This window comes from Thamnophis elegans, chromosome 4, assembly GCF_009769535.1.
Source record: "Thamnophis elegans isolate rThaEle1 chromosome 4, rThaEle1.pri, whole genome shotgun sequence".
In the NCBI taxonomy this organism is placed as follows: Eukaryota; Metazoa; Chordata; class Lepidosauria; order Squamata; family Colubridae; genus Thamnophis; species Thamnophis elegans.
Genome location: NC_045544.1, coordinates 67,107,729 through 67,125,116, shown reverse-complemented (window position 1 = coordinate 67,125,116; position 17,388 = coordinate 67,107,729). Strand labels below are relative to the sequence as shown.

Sequence of the window (17,388 nt, the reverse complement as noted above, 5' to 3'; positions counted from 1 at the left end):
CATCCTTGAGAATGAATTATTCCTTATCTAATAATGATTACTAACTTTTTTGCATATGCATTATTTTAAACAGCAATAACATAGGAGACAATGGTGCAGTTGAAGAGACTAAGCATAATGGTTCAACACCAACCATCCACAATAGCATCAAAGGGCAGGCTATGCTCTCTCATTACCCTTCAGGAAGCCTGGTTGGTAAACATTTGTCTATAATAATATTCCTGTATTTTTCACTCTATATATGCCATTGGTGTCTTATTACAACAACAAATGCAATATGGGTTTTATTTTAAAAATATCACCCTCCTCCCACCATTTCTTTTTTTCTCTCAATACAACAATATATACATTGTGCTCCAAGGTTTTGCATGTTACCCCTGGAGAGAAGCAGGATCAGGGAAGCTGTTATGATACATTTTGCTTCATTCCATTAAGAGTAGAGAAGGGAGTGGAATTTTCTTCTCATGGCATTCATGAAACGATAGGTGTTTTTCATTTTGGCAATTACTCTAGAAGTAAACTTGAAAGCATGATGGCCCCAAATTCTAAATAATTATGGAAAGTCACAGGGGAATTGAAAGCTAAAAAAAAATCTTGGATCTTGTGGGAAAATGTCATCAGCACTGAGAACTGAGTATTCAATTGAGTGAAAGAATGCAGGGGACTGTTAAGCTGAACGTCAGCGTTCCAAATATCATGCAGAATTAAATCAGAATCAAAGGCAAAACTATCCTTAAAGTTCCAATTTAATAAGACAGGCATGTTGGCATCATGCTATGGAATCCCAATTCTGGAAGTTACATCAGAATCCCACCCAGTTAAAAGTTCATGATCTTGTCCCCACACCCACAGTCCATCACATTGTCCAATCTTCTTCCATGATAGCACCCATGCCCAGCTGCTTCCGGTCAGGTGCAAAGGTGTGGAGACAAAAGATGACTTTGAGTTTCTAGAAAGGAATTTTTTATTTTGAAAACAACACATTCTACCCCTTGCTATTCCGCCACCACACTTAATGAGAGTGTGGCAGGCAAAAGATTCTTAAAGGAACCACTGCAGGCCTGATACTGAATCTGGTACTTGGTCTAATAAGTCCCCCGCTTCTTCACAAAAAATGCTGTCTTGTAACAAAAAAATTGAAAAGTGCTATTTATATTTAGAGCCTAGTCTAACAAAGAGTGATTAGCCCAAGGTCAACCAGCAAACTTCATAATTCATTAGAAACATCTTGGGATATCTGGGTCCATATTTAACACTTTAACGACCTTATTTTTCAGAGTATAAGATGCACATCCCCCACCCCTAAAGTGAAACTTGCTGTTTGCTGCAACAGGCATATTGTGGGAGGCATAGGCAGATTTTCTTCTTTTTCTAATCAGGCTAAACTGAAACAGGCTGTTTGCTGCAAGGAGGTAGGTCAATAACTATAAATGCCTATAGAATATTCAAATTATTAGACTTATTTTTTAAAGACTGCTGTATTATTGTTCTAGACAACTTAACAAGAAGCTTTTTAAAATAAATACTTGAGGCCCAGTGCTATTATATCTTCTTTTAAATAGCAGAGAATAAGCCACATGAATTTTAACAGCATCTGTACAAGTACAGTCTGAAATGTAACACCACAAACAGTGTATATCTTCTGTACTGTTTGCTGTTTGCTGCAAGGAGACAAATTGCTGGGAGTCAGTGGGAAATTTTTCCCTCTTGTTTTCCTCCCTAAAAGCTAGGTGTGTCTTATACTTCGGAGCATCTTATACTCTGAAAAATACGGTATTTCACTGGATTAGTTCTCCATCATAGTAGAAGCTCTGTATCAATCAGCAGTAATGATATGCTTCTCCAACTTATAATTTCCAGTTTTAGTCAGAATTATTTAATTTCCTTCTGTGGGGGTCCCTGGTGCTGCCTGAGCCTGCTTGTTCTCTTGCAGACATTTCATTACCCATCTAGATAATATCATCAACCCGGAGCCGAAAATATTCTCTTCTATTGGTAACTTCTTTCTTTATTATGAAATACAGTCTGAACAAAACAGATAACCCAATGCCTATACCTCATGCTTTCTTGTAAACACGTTTGTCTGGCAAGCTTTCTTGCTGTATATTTAAATCCAATGATTTTATTCATTAATCTTGGGGTTCCATTGATTTAATGGAACATGGGACATAATTGCATTATTTGTTGCTTTGAAACACATGCAATGTTACATTTACAGTTCACCTCATTTTAATTGATGTATTTCATTTCAGAACCTGCCAGCTCAAGAAACCATTGAAGATCTGAAAGGTATGCTTCAAACAATATTCTATAGTAGAGGTGGACAACTATGGCAATGTGAGGCTATGAATGAGTTTGGGTCTTCTGTGAGACTATGAATGAGTTTGGGTCTTCTGGTCTGACTGTTTGCATGTGTTGTTGCAATCTGGTGGTTAGCTTCCTCCCCATTTGTTTAACCACCAGATCAGTGGTGGGATTCAATTTTTTTTACCACCAGTTCTGTGGCCGTGGCTTGGTGGGCATGGCATGATTTGGTGGGCATGGCTTGGTGGGCCTGGCAGGGGAAGGATACTGTAAAATCCCCATTTCCTCCCGATCAGCTGGGACTTGGGAGGCAGAGAATAGATGAGGATGGGCCCAGTCAGACGTGGTATTTACTGGTTCTCTGAACTACTCAAAATTTCTACTCCATAACTTGTCAGAACCTGCTGAATACCACCTCTGCACCAGATTGCAAGAACACAAGTGAGTGGTCAGGCCAGGGGACCCAAACTCATTAGTTACCTCACATTGCAATGAAGAAGGACATACATTTCATTTTACAACTAAGATCATTGGCCATGCAGGTGCAAATATATCCAGGGAAATAATTGAAGTCCAGAAAACAGGCCCCTTGTCAGTTAACAGGAGTGCTGAATTACTACCAGCTTATCAAATACCTAGGAGCCGAGGGCTTGACAACTCAAGGAAATGACAGCCAATCACCTGCCATCAACACAATAGTCAATAGGAAGACAACCCATAAACACAACTCACAAAGCAGCCTAAAGCACACATTTCATTAGAGAAATTCCATGAAGAAGGGCTTCAGCATGAGTCCAAAAGCTCGGAAGAATAATTCTCTGGTCCCAGAGACCGATCAAAATTCTGTTTTGCATCATTATCCTGGAACCCATATAGCTGCCATACATTCGTGTTTTCAGCATTTTTAACAGCAATAGTTTTTGAATTTTGACGACACTTAGAGTCATTGACTAAGTTGAGTAGCTATAGAAATTAAATAAACAAACAAATAAATAAGTGGTTTTTACCTTTAAAAAATAATGTTACATACTGAATATATTTTCATGACTTTCTATTGACCTATATTATTTTTTGTAGATTCTAACTCTCAAAAAAAAAAGGTGCTGACAATTTAAATTGGGACGTATTCACTTTCCATTCCAAGCAATGGGATTTAAAGGCACATTAACTGCTAATTTTAAATAATTTTTTTGGAATGTCTTTTCTGAGAAAACTTCATATATCTTTGATTTGTAGTATCTCTCTGTATTTGTTTTTATACTAGGAGTACTGGTTTCAGAAGAACAACCTGTCCCATCAGTATTGTTGACCTCACCCTGCATCAAAGCTGATATTTTACCTGCTTCTGTGACATGTATGTCAAATTCCACCACACCAGTAATAGTGGACAAGCCAAATGCAGTGGAGATTGTTATCAATGGTGGATCAAATGAAAAAGAAGAGAAGGCACAACCTTCTAACTATACTGGAGAAGAGGATGCTCCGCTGGATAAAGATGTGGTTGTTAAAAAATTGCCAAATCTTTCCTTATCCCAGTGTGATATTTTAAAAACAGGCATTTCTTTTGAGTCTTGGAACATGGACAGTCCTGTCCTCTTTTTAGAGGATTTAAATGACCCTACGTGTTTAAGGAAAGAGAATGTATTGGATGGGTCAGCTCAAGACAGCACAAGAACTGGTTTTCCTCAGTGCAATACTGTGGAGACTAAGAGATTTGCAGAAAGCTCTCCCTATATAGATGACTCAAAAGCACAGTTTGATGACTCAGAAAGTGAGATAGCTGTTGCAATTGTGGACAGTTCTCATTCTGGGGATCCATTCACATTACATGAACCCATTAAAATAGTTATCACCATGAGTAGCACCCATAACTCAGCTACTGATTTAGAGAGCTTGCATCACATGAAACGGTCAAGCGCTGAGAAATCTGGTTCAGATCCAGAATCTGCTGTGGCAGAGACAGTTCAAGACAGTAAACAAAGTAACAATCAAATGATAATCCCTGTCATTACTTTTGATCTATCGGAAGACAATGGAGGCCATGCTTTCCAAGAAGTAAGTGAAAGTTTGAGAACCCCAGATAATTTAAATGTAAATGCGTCATCTAATCAGTGTTCTGGCTATGAATCTGGTGAACAAGACAATATTGGAAAGGAAAACAGTGACAATCCATCAAACAGTCGTGAAGGGATGATGTGTCCTGAAAATGCTTCTGAAATTCTAGAAGACCCAGAAGAAGGCCAGTGGAACTTGGAGGTGCCCTTATATAAAACAACTTATGAAAAGAGACATGCTCGTGTTCTTAGTGTGGATAGTGGGACAGATGTGTTTTTAAGTAAGAACTCGTCGGAGACAGTTAGTGGAAAAGAAAAACTTTTGCCCACCTCAAAGTCTGACCTGGAAGCTAAAGAAGGGCAGATACCAAATGAATCAAATTTCTTAGAATTTGTTTCACTGCTGGAATCCATCAACACTTCAAAGCCAACAGCACCAGATTTAAAAGCAGAGCCTACCAAAGATAAAGGACTAGCTGGAGGTACAGTGCATAATTCAAATTATTAGTTTCCAGTGCATACAAGAAATGTGAGGAATTTATGTGCAATAAAGGCAGTTTCCACTCATGCTAAAAGCAATAACTACCAATAAATATACATATATGCTCTAGAATATTAAATATTAGATGTTCATAAATAAGTGTCAATAATAATTGATATAAGATGAATAAGGTTTTTTGGCTTCATTAAATGTATATTGGATTAGTTTTTAAGAAGACACATTGTCTCCTTGCTGATCTTAATCTTGATCTTTTACTGGGTTAGGAAAAAAACTATACATTTCTTTACTAGGCTTTAAGAGTAGCAGTAGAATTTAGATTTATATACCATTTTATAGTGTTCATTCACTAGAAGTCCTCTTCTATACCAAAATCCTTTCCAAATCAGCTTTTCCAGTTCTGTATCATATTTATGTTTTCAGACCCTAATTTACCTAATGCAAGAAAAGGATATGGCTCTACAGCTTTGAACAGAAGGACTTGTTGGTCAAAGATTGCAAAATAAACTATAGATTATAAAACAATTTTCAGCTATTTCCTAAATAAACTGACAAAATTAAAATCTAGGATAATCTATCAAAATGAATAAATTGAAGATAAAGGATGTTAAGATGTTTAATTTGGTGTTGGATACAAATTTAGGTGATCTTAAAGGATTATTACATAAACTTGTGAATGATCTGTCTTTCCATTCTATTCATTTTAGTATCTCCTTAAATATATAGCATATCTCTTACATATCAGATTGTGGAGAACAATGGGAGGAGAGCTTCCATTCTATTGTTTGTGCTTTTGAATTTCCTAGATATATCTAATTGGCTGCTGCTGAATAACATAAAAAGTTGGACTAGATTGGCAGCAGGCCTCTACGTATGTGGTTCTATCAACTTCTGGGAAAAGTAATTTTCACCAATATTTACAGTAAGTGGATAAGAATCATAGAGACCTAGAGGTTGAAAGGTAGCAACAGAATACTTGAAATATTGTATTATCAAAACAATCAATGTTACAGGTTAAAGAAATTAGGTTAAACTGGAGAACAGGTAATAAATGAATAGGATATTTTTTTAAAAAGAGAAGTCTATTGTCCCAGAGATAGGAGAAGGCAGTATAGTGCATACATACTCTATCTGAAGAAGACAGAGAGTATAGAATTTAAGGCAGGAGAAGGAAAACCTGTTTGAAGTGAAGCTGACAGTAAAATCAAAGAGACAGAAAAGGAGGAAAAGGAAAGATTTAATGTCACATTTCCTACAGACTCAGGTTATGAATCACTTTGCCATCAATCCATACAAGCATAAAGGAAAAGACAGCAGATGATTCATTTAATACTTGTGATATTGCTACTTTTCAGCATCCCTAGTGGACATCAATCATCATATGTAAGTGCTTAGCCCAATAAATTTATTAACTTTGATCTCTAATGTGGGGCATGAATTAATGAGATCATAAATTGATTTTCAAAGGTCTGATCTTTGCTCTAGTAGTGGTGTGAAGACCTTTTTATTCGGGGGGTGGGGATGGGGGGGGAATACAAGCAAAAAATTTCCCAGGTGGTACATGGAAAGTTTTCTCTGTGTCTTTCAGATGGCTTTCTAAGAGAGAAAAAAGAGGGTGCATTGACAACAGGAAAGAATTGTGCAGAAAAAGAAAATCATGGTTCCTGTAAACAGGAGAAAACTGAGATGGAAACTCAGGATTGTACTAATGTTAATCCAGTGATCCCAGAATCAATAAAGTTCACTGCCCAGTAAGAACTAAGTTCTTTTTTTCAAGTACGCTGTAAAATGTGTTGGCCATATCCATTATAAAAGAACTCACGTCAAATTTCATTTGATCTATTTTCTTGGTTTCATGAGAAATTGCTTGGGTGGGGAAGAGAAAGATTTCACTTGCTGCTTTTGAAACTCTTTTCCTCCCTCCCCATTTTTCTTATTGATATTTTGACAAGTTATCAGAGCACCAGACAACGACAGATCATTTATCGGGTAACTTCACAGCCAGACAGTTCCCTTTTGCAAGTCATAAGTGGGCCTGAAACATCGGTGCAAGAAGAGATGTCCGTGGATGCAATGCACATCTATTCCTTCATAGATGGAAATGGTAACCTCATATGAGGGGTTGGGAGAGCTTTTCTTTTTACATTTAAAGTTTGGAAGGTTATCATCAGCACTTCAAATATGTCAGATAAGCAGTCCAAGTATGTATGTGTGCATTTATTTATTTCCCTCATTTATTATCTTTACAAATTACTCAAGAGGGCAAACATCCAACACACCTTCCTCCTACTTTCCCCTTTCATAGCCTCTTGACTCTTCCATCTTATTTTGCTTCATAATGTCCAAGATTTTGTCCTCTCCTCTCTTCTCCTCTTCTCTCCTAACTTCTTCCAAGCTTTAGTTTTTTTCCCTTCTCTTTTCCTCTCTTTGCACTTTGGCTTCCAGATGCTGCAACAGCCATCCTTGTTCTCTGCCATCCTTTCTCTTTCTCTTCCACAAACTCTCCTTTATAATATTTGAATGTGCTGTGGGCAATAGCTTCAGTAGTTTATCCCCTTTCCTTTGGGAGGAATGTCAGTGCCACCAGTACTCAAGACCATCCACATTCTAATCTTGACCCTTAGCTGCAGCACTGGTCTATACTCTTTTAATGAAACATGGACTTAATTTGCTCTCTTCCCTTTAACATTTTCCCAATTCCAGTTCAGTCTATGAACTTCTTTCCTTCTAGTTCTCCCCACCCCTTTCTTTCATAGTTGAGCTCTGGAACTAAATTTTAATACCCAAATCTACATATCAACAAACTTGCTAACACTCTTTCAGATGCCATTGTTGTGATTTGTCCACTGAAGCTTTCCAAAACCATGCAGTATATAGGTGTATATACCTGTACATAAAATGGAACTAGGCAGTGGTGGGATCTTGCCAATTTAACCGGTTTGGTGATCGTGTGTGCAGTTTTACCAAAACGTACCTTCCATGTTACTTCTTGGGGAGTAACACAGCTGAGGCGTGGCAATCAGCTCTGCCATGCTAATCAGCCGAGAGGATATAGGTTAGTAAAATGCAAGGCAGGCAGGCCCACCTAATCGTTGGAGTGAACCAGTTTGCTCTCAGCTGATTGTCGGAGCTACCGGTTTGCCTGAACTGGTCCGAACCAGCTCAATCCCACCCCTGGAAATAGGACAGGTGCAATGTTACTAGAGGATTGTTGCCAGAGGCTGTGGCAAGGAACATTTTAAAATGATTGTGTTGAAGCAGCTACAATTGTGCTGAAATCTGTCTTATCAGATGGAGCTCAGAGAATGCAAGTCATTGACAAGGATACCTTAAGATAGGATTTCTATTTCTAGAAAGCTGGCCTTCTAATTTTATGATTTCCCAGTTATAAAACTAAGTACATGGCAGATCATTGCTCAACAGATTATGTCTCCTTTTATTTGAAGGAGAAATGAAGTCCTTGTACTTAAGGAGTCAAGCAGAAGGAAATATTGAAAATTCACCCATCTATGATTGCATCTCCAATGCTCAGTAAGTAAACTCTTCATGTGCTGGATTGGGGGATGACTCTATTTCATTTCTGGAGTGGTTACTTAGTTTTCCAAAATTAAAGATTGGGAATATCATTTTCATAAAATGTCCATATGCGAATGACATAGATTCTGTTGTATACTAATTTAGATATTTTTCTGCTTCAGGCTCTGTATTTTCTGCAATAAATCATAGTATTTCTCCAACTTCTAATTATAGTTACCAGTATTTGAACTTAAGATTTTTTTATTTGCAAAACAGGTCTACTCTACCCATCTACTCTATTATGAAATCAAACTGCTGAATATCTAGGATAAGAGTAAAGGAATAAGTTTTATTTGATAAATTGATAAACAATTTAACAAAGATATTAATTTTGTGCCAGTAGAATATTTGTTCTGTGTTTGCAAATTTTTCCTGTGATGTAAGTTTCTATTGCAATAGAGATAGTCTATAGCAGGGGTGTCGATTTCATTGAGGGCCGCATCAAGGTTGTATTTGACTTGGGGTGGGGGGCTGGGATGGGTGTGGCTGGGGTGGGAATGGCCAGCTTGATGTTATTCATGTTGGTGGCACTTTTGGTGGCCTGAGTGCTCTTGCCAGGGAAAACGGGCTCCTGAGCTCCATTTTTGGCTGTGTTGGCCTCCTGCAACTCTCTGCCAGTGAAAGCAGAGATCTGTTTTCACTGGCAGAGGCACCACAGGCTGTTTCCAGGGTAGCTCTGTGGGCCAGATCTAAGCATCTCTCAGAGATTTGGCCCCTGGGCTTTGAGTTTGACATCCTTGGTCTATAACAATAGCAATATTACTTAGACTTATATACCACTTCACATGCTATACAGCTCTCTCTAAACTGTTTACAGAGTCAGCATATTGCCCCCAACAATCTGGCTCCTCCTTTTACTGACTTTGAAAGGATGGAAGGCTGAGTTAACCCTGAACTGCTCAGAATCAAAGTCCTGGAATGAGCAGTGAGTTATCCTACAGTACTAGATTGTAACCACTGTGCCACCATGGGTCGTATCATAAGTATAATCCCACCTAACAGTGGAAGAGGACTAGTGTCCTCATGATTTGGTTATGCATATCAAAATTGACAATATGCCCTACTGTCTTTTTTAGTGAGAATAACAGTACCTCCTCATTCAAGGGTGCATTTATCATGGCATTAATTTCAGCCCATGTAGAGACCTTTACCAACCAGGAGGCATGATTTGGGCCAAATCTGAAACCCCAACTCAGAAGTGGCAGAGATTGTAGGAGAAGGCAGGAAAGGGCTCCTTCATGAATATGAGCTTTCTTCCCTTGATGGGATGTAAATTAGGATTTCTTTGAGTTTGTGAATCAAATATGTTATTTCAGTCAGCATCTCTTAAAAAGCATTCTTTATAGACATTTCCCCCCATAATTACTCAATTATGCATCAAGATACTTAAGTATATTAACATTTTATCATCAGTAGGTTAGCCAAAAAAAATAGAATTCATGTATTGGACTTATATCTCATATTTTCTTCAAAGTGCATATATTGATGCTCCTTTGTCTAATTTTCCCTTACAACTATGTCCCTCCATGATAGGTTAACCTGCGAGAACAGTTAGCCAAAAGTCTGCAGTGAATGTTCAGAGTAGACCTGAACATGGGTCTCCAGAGTGCTAATCCTACATCTTAACCACTATACCACACTGGTTCTCACTTAATATTCTAGATCAGTGTTTCTCAATCTTGCCAAATTGAAGATGTATGGACTCCCAGAATTCCCTAGCCAGTAGATGGGTGGTAAATTCTGGAAATCCTGTCTGGGGAATTGTAAGAATTGAAACCCACACATCTTCAAGGTGCCAAGGTTGAGAAACTCTTGTTATAGGTCAGCCTTACCCTATCTGGCATCTGTCAGGTATGGTTGGGATTGTAGTTCCTTGAATTATTGGCTAGTGTGACCTTTATCTAAGTACTCTGTGAACTGGAAGGAGAGGATTATGTAAGATCAGATCATGCCATATAAGTCAAATAAAAAGGAAAGTAAATGCAAAAAACTTTGCCACATGGTGGCAGTCAATATCTTTAACAGAATAGTCAACTATAGGCAGATGTGTCATTTGAAGGTCATAAGGAAAAGAACAAGAAAAAATAGAAAGTATTTATCTCATCTTCCTAGTTTCTATTTTATTGGTTTGTTTTTCATGTTAGACACTAGATTGCAAGTAGTCTAAATAGAACATTAAATAGTATTAAAAGTTGTGTTTTGAGAGATAGTTGTAAGCTATAGATCTCAATTGATTTAGAATCTTAAGCTATTCTGAAATTTGCAATAGTAAATAGTAAATGTAAGATACAGCTGTTTAACAGACTAATTAGCCAGACAATCATTTTCAATTACAAAATTCCATAATTTTTAATTTCATACATAGTGTAAATGGAATGTCATAGAATACAATTCAATATATGCTTACTCATAAATCCCATTCTTTTCAATGGTACTTTAATCTTTAAAATGTTTATCCAAAATTACCATCATTAAAACTTTACCTTTTCTGTTAATGAAGCTGTGCTGTTTCTTCCACTATTTGAGTCCAGTATATTAGCTAAACTGACAATTCACATAATCTTGCCAGAGCTGATTTTGAGTTGATTTCTATGTCAGGTAGCCTAATTTTCAAATAAACATTTGAAGAGTACTTGTGAATCAACAATAATTCTGTATATTGGTTAGGAACTCTCAATGATTTTAACTGTATTAATTTTATTGCATTTATTGGATTAATTGGATTATACTATTATTTCATTTTATTTCTATATTCTTGCAGTTAGCAATTCGGCTATGCACAGAAACTCACTAGAAATCAAACTTTATGTTTCATTCATGTGTAATACGAAGGCAGGACTTTTTGGTTTAATTATTATTTCTTTGAATGGTTGAACCTATAGCAACCAAAAACTATGGTGATATTCTGCCAGCCTATTTTAATTTTGAAAATATAGTTTGAAGCAATTCAAGATTGCTCTGTGTTGGGACTGAACCCAAAGGCCGGTTTGATTTATGGGTATGCTTCTATTTTACCTTGAAGCATCTCAATAATCCCAAAGGCAGAAGATAGAAGCAATTAAAAAAAAATTCCTACCTCAACAAAATGCTTTGCCTTTGTCTTCCATGATTGCTTGGCTAGGCATCTATACAGCCTTCAAGTATCAATTAAATTATGGAATTATTGTTTAAGCTGTTATCAAATATCACAAGTGTTATAAGCAGTGACCTGGTCGGAACAAGAGAGCTATTTGCATAATTCTAATATCTTCAGTTACTTGTAGGCACATTTGTAAAAGGAATTTCAGCTCACTCCTATTGCCCTTCTGGAGTTAACAAATTGGAATTAGATTTTCCCTGAATCTGTGGGGAGCCTCCAGCTAATATAGTCAGTCTCTGAAGTCTCTTGTTTTTTTCCATAGATTTAGGGGTGTCTGCGTGGGTGAGTGGGAATCAATATGGCAGCTTTGACTTCATGGTTGCATCCTATCATCCTGACTTTTCTTTATCACCCAATCCCTGCAGACACTCCAAATTGTTATTAATCATATAATTTTGAATTAATTTTATTCTTTTTATCTTTATTTGTACAGTGAAATCCATTTCAGCTCCTCTAGTACAACTACCTCAGAGATCCAAGAAGCATCTATTGGAGATCATGGACGAAGGGCACGGCAACAACAGTTCTTACTGATGCTGGCACGGGGAGCTCTTTCTGAAACCCACCGGGTACCATGTAACATTTCAGTACCTATACATTTAAAAAAAAACATTATGAATATCTTCCAGTCTAGCTATATAAACTTGCATCTTTCAAATGAGGTTGGTGTTATAGCACACAAATGGAAGAATAGCTAATTTTCCACTAAGCATCAGCTATTATACCTAATTTGATGCTGATAAAAGAGATTTCTAAATTTGATTTGATGATTTTTTTTAAAGGAGCATGAGTTAAGAGCAATAACATTGTTGTGAGAAATTTTATCTCAGTATGTATGTATGTATGTATGTATGTATGTATGTATGTATGTATGTATGTATGTATCAGTGGTGGGTTGCAGGTACAGGCATACTGGTGCCTGCCTGGAGAACTGGGTACTGTTCCAGTACAGTGCTCCCACCCCGCCCACCGGAGGTCTTTACCTGTATTTGAGCTACCTGTGATTGCCTGAACAAGACCCTGCAGTTTTCTTGGCAACATATTTTTAGAAGTGGTTTGCTTTTGCCACTGCCCTGGGGCTGAATAACAATGTCTATTATAAATCACTCAGCTGATTTTCTGCTTAAGGTGGGACTAGAACTCAGGACCTCCAGGTTTCCAGACTAATACCTCTTAACCACCACACCAAACTGGTTCTAAATAAAATAATAAAAATGCTTTCCCCAGTATTTTCTTATCTAATGCCATTTGTGTTCAAATTATAGGCAACACTTAAATGTCACACAAAGAGCAACCTGGGGGGGGGGGGGCTTAGATTGTTTTGTTTTGGTGTATTTCAATTGATAATCTCATAAGGGCAGTACGAACATCCCAGCATTTGCCATGGGCAAGAAATTAGGCAAGACTTAATATAATCAAGTTTTTTTTAAAAAAAAGGTTAACCTGTAAAAAAATATTGACTATGATCATTGTTTGATTTTATCCACTGAAAAAGAAATAACTATCAAATGGTATCAAAACCCTGTTTTTCTACAAAGCAATGCTATGAAAATAATATACAATTCTTTTTTTTAAATTTCATGTTGACAGCATTTTAGCGAAGACCTTGAGGATTCTTCATGCTCATCAGCTCAAAGAAAAATTAATACACAGTTTTACAAATTTATTGTATTTCCTGGCAAATGGATAAAAATCTGGTACGATCGACTCACCTTGCTGGCATTGCTGGACAGGTAAGTTTCATACTGAGACGTAGTATTCACTGAAGGTTGAGCTTGTACTGTTAATTCATAAAATGTTAGCATGTTTCTTATGTTATTTTTATTTTTAAATCTCTTAATGGGCTTTAATCAGTACAAATTTCAGATTTGTAAATGTGTGTGTTTAATACATGTGCTTAATATCAAAGTGAAAACTAATAGCTGTCCTCCTTCAAATGATACATAAAGTGTGGCAATAGCCTTTTCTTATATTTGGACCTTCCCTACTTGTAAGTAAAACCAAGGATGTGTTTGAATCTTAAGGCAAATGGAAGATCTAAGTGAGGGTCCTAAACAGTGGTGGGTTCCTACCAGTTCGCACCAGTTCAGCCAAACTGGTAGTGGTTTGGCGGCATGGGTCGCTGGAACCTGCCAGGCCCCCGAATCGGTTCTCTGGGTGGCGCCATAGGTGCTGCCACCTTGGTTTTTGCTTCTGCCCATGCGCAGAACAATTTTTATTACACTGCGCATGCGTGAAACACACAAGTGTGCACGTACACTTGTGCACCCACGAGCAAACCGGCAGTAGTGCCTGCCAGAACATACCCCTGGTAAACTCCAGCAATCTTGGAGTCTCCTCCAATAGATGCTTTTCTCTTCAAAATCAAGCTGAAAGAATAGGAAAAGAGAAGAAAATGTCTGCCATGTTTTTCAACCTCAGCAACTTAAAGATGGATGGACTTCTACTCCCAGAATTCCCTAGCCAGCATAATACAAATGTAGAGTTGGTTGAGAAATTCTGGGAGTTGAAGTCCACCCATCTGCCAGGCTGAGAAACACTGGCTTAAGGAAAGAAGTTGCCTGATCAGATTAAACAAAAATATCTGCTTCTGCCTTATATTGTTGAAAGCTTGACGTAGTCAGAGCTCTAGTTACCCTTTATGTGATCTATAATCCAACCTTTAAAGAGTCTTCTTGCCTGAAAGAATTCACATTGATATGAAGATGCAGGTTTGTGAATCTTAAAACATGGTCCATATATTTCTATATTTTCTAAGCAGCCATGGAAATAGAAAAGTGGATCTGTTAAATTACATGTTGGATACAGAGGTGGGTTGCCAATTTTTTTTACTACCGGTTTGGGTGTGCTTCCCCACGCACGCAACACTTCTGCGCATGCCTCCCGCTGCCACTACTACCGGTTCGCCTGATTCTGGCCGAACAAGCAGCAACCCACCTCTGGTTGGATATTGAATGATGCATTTTAGTGGCCTGCTCATTTGCATTCTATCTGTAATCTTAGGAACAAATTCAGAAATGTTCCTACCAGTTCACACTGGTTCGGTGGAACCGAACGGCATGTCGGCCACGCCCCCGAACTGGTTCCTTGGTCACCACAACATCTTTTTTTGACCTTTTAAATGTTCTGTGCATGCACAGACCTATTTATAGGCAACTGAGCACAAGTGAAACGAGCGTGCACATGCAAAATTATATGCACACAGAACCAGCGGTAATGCCGGTAGAAACCCACTCCTGAACGAATTCCTGATAGCTCTTTAACATTAGGAGAGACATGAGTGTAAGGGTATTTTCGATGGCTACATATACATTAGGGCTTTTGACCCCTGAAGAGCAATTACCAACAAACCCCATTTCTTGCTTTGCTGGTTATTAATCTCTTTTTAATCCAGGTTTTATTTATTTATTGTATTGATTTACAAACATTTTTATGCCACCAATTGTCAAGAGATAGATTGCTTGATAGATAGATAGATAGATAGATAGATAGATAGATAGATAGATAGATAGATAGATAGATAGACAGACAGACAGACAGACAGACAGACAGACAGACAGACAGACAGACAGACAGACAAGGTGGATGGATGGATGTTAGATATAATTTTGGTTTTCACTGTTGACGCCTTTGTATTGCTTTGTCTCATTTTTGCTAAATTGCACTTTTTAAACATTTAAGTTTACTTACTGGTTTTGTAACAGAAAAATTGTCAGTGAGCCCATTTATTAAGTAATCTGTTTCAGAGATACATTTTTTAATCTCTGCAAAGAAAATAAGCTATTTATTTTTCTTGTGTAAAGATATTTTTCTTACCAGTAAGACTGTAGAGAGAATGCACACCAGCTAAAATTGACCCCAAGAGACCATCATAGGGACATCTTGAAAGAATGAAGTACACTTATGACAAATTGATCCTGCTTCAATTTATAATTCTATATAGAAATGGTACATTTATTATTATATTCTACTTTTGAAAATATATCAATGTGTTATTTTTACAGGACAGAAAATGTCAAGGAGAATGTTTTGGCAGTTCTTCTAGTAATCCTTGTTTCTTTTCTTGGCTTTGTAATCATGAACCAAGGTTTTTGTAAAGACATTTGGGTGCTCCTGTTCTGTCTTATCATGGCAAGCTGTCAATACTCTCTTCTAAAGGTAATACCCCTCACATTCTAGGCATAAATTGTTTCAACATCTACACTCAAAACAATGTTATAGGGGTGCACACCAGAACTGTTCTAGACACAAGAACAGTTTCCCCCCCCCCAATGCCATCACTCTGCTAAATAACTAATTCTCACAACACTGTCAAACTATTTACTAAGACCAGTGACGTGCAGTCAAGGGAGGCAGGAGAGGCAGAGCCTCACCACTGTCATCATGAAAAGAAAAAAAATGTAAAAGGAAAAAGGCAAGAGCTGAGGTCAGGCTGAGCTAGTTGCTGCCAGAGTCACCGTGGATGACTCTGCTTAGTGCTTAACTGTTTAAAAAAGCCTCTAAAAAGCGCCCTCTACAGGAGGAGGCACGTCGTTCTCCTGCCTCCTCCTGTAGAGGGCACTTTTTAGAGGCTTTTTTAAACAGTTAAGCAGAGTCATCCATGGTGACTCTGGCAGCAACTAGCTCAGCCTGACCTCAGCTCTCGCCTTTTTCCTTTTACTTTTTTTTTTTCATGATGACAGGCAAGAGCAGAGTTGAAATCCTCTCTGAAACAGCTGGAAAAGGTACGTTTGGGTTGTAGGGAGGGGGAGGAATTCAAACTCCATCCTCCTGGTGTGGGGCTTTGGGCAAAGGCTGGAGGGAAGTGCTCTCCCTCCCCAAGTGTAGTTTGATTGCAGGCAGAGCCACATTGTCTTTTCAAACCTGTAATCAGTGAAGCTGGGCTGGATCCTTCCGGGGCTGGGGGAAAGTGTGTGTGCTCCAGTATGGCTCTTTGACTGGCTTCCTACCTCTTCCTATGATCTCCCTGACTCCTTCCAATCCAACTCTGTGTGTGTGTGTGTGTGTGTGTGTGTGTGTGTGTGTGTGTGCTTGTTTGAAAGAGAGTTTGAGTGAGAGAGGGAAGGGGGTAGGAGAGATAGTCCAATCCAACTTCTGTGTGTTTGTGTGTATGTGTGTGTGTGTGTTTAAGGGGGGGAGGGAGAGAGGGAGGAAGGAGGGGAAGGGAGAAGAAAAAGAAAACGAAAGAAGGAAACTTATTTTGCAAAGGAGAAAAACAAATGCTGTCGCTTTAAATCGGAACTGAGCATGCCTGGCTGTGGAATTCTGGGAGTTGAAGTCCACAAGTCTAAAAAAATTTGAAACCCACCACTGTGTCAGTGCCTCACCAGCCATAAACCTCACCACACGTCACTGACTAAGACTGTATTACTATTCTTCTTCTTATCCTTCCTATTACCTATTTCTTTTTCTACTTTTGACTATAACCTTGTTGCTTATATCTTTACTATTTATATTGTTTTATTTAGTTTCCTAGTATGATTTATGTTGATTGCTTATTTAGTATCTTATGACTTTCACTAAGTGTTGCATCCTATGATTCATGATGAATGTATTTATGATGACTGTGATCATGATTTATCATATCTTTTATATACACAGAGCTTATGCACCAAAGAAAAATTCCTTGTATGTCCAATCATACTTGGCCAATAAAGCATTCAATTCAATTCTAGTCTAGTCTAGTCTATTTATATTGTCTAAATGTATTTTTTATTATGTATTTTATTTTTTGGGTTTTACTGTCAACTACTTAGAGATGTATTAGCACAGGAAGCTGTACATAGAGAGACAGAAAGATAGTAAGATGGATAGAT

The 17,388-nt window shown here is 37.9% G+C and overlaps 1 protein-coding gene across 1 annotated transcript in view; it reads left to right on the top strand.

Moving 5' to 3' along the window:
* Positions 1 to 17,388, top strand: part of PCNX2 (pecanex 2) — a 102,489-nt gene that overhangs the window by 2,142 nt on the left and 82,959 nt on the right. The window contains exons 3-11 of the mRNA XM_032214975.1: positions 74 to 191; positions 2,253 to 2,289; positions 3,569 to 4,840; positions 6,446 to 6,608; positions 6,810 to 6,961; positions 8,304 to 8,388; positions 12,006 to 12,141; positions 13,163 to 13,305; positions 15,577 to 15,730. Of these exons, the coding sequence (XP_032070866.1) occupies positions 74 to 191; positions 2,253 to 2,289; positions 3,569 to 4,840; positions 6,446 to 6,608; positions 6,810 to 6,961; positions 8,304 to 8,388; positions 12,006 to 12,141; positions 13,163 to 13,305; positions 15,577 to 15,730 (2,260 nt within the window). The remainder of the gene's footprint in view (positions 1 to 73; positions 192 to 2,252; positions 2,290 to 3,568; positions 4,841 to 6,445; positions 6,609 to 6,809; positions 6,962 to 8,303; positions 8,389 to 12,005; positions 12,142 to 13,162; positions 13,306 to 15,576; positions 15,731 to 17,388) is intronic.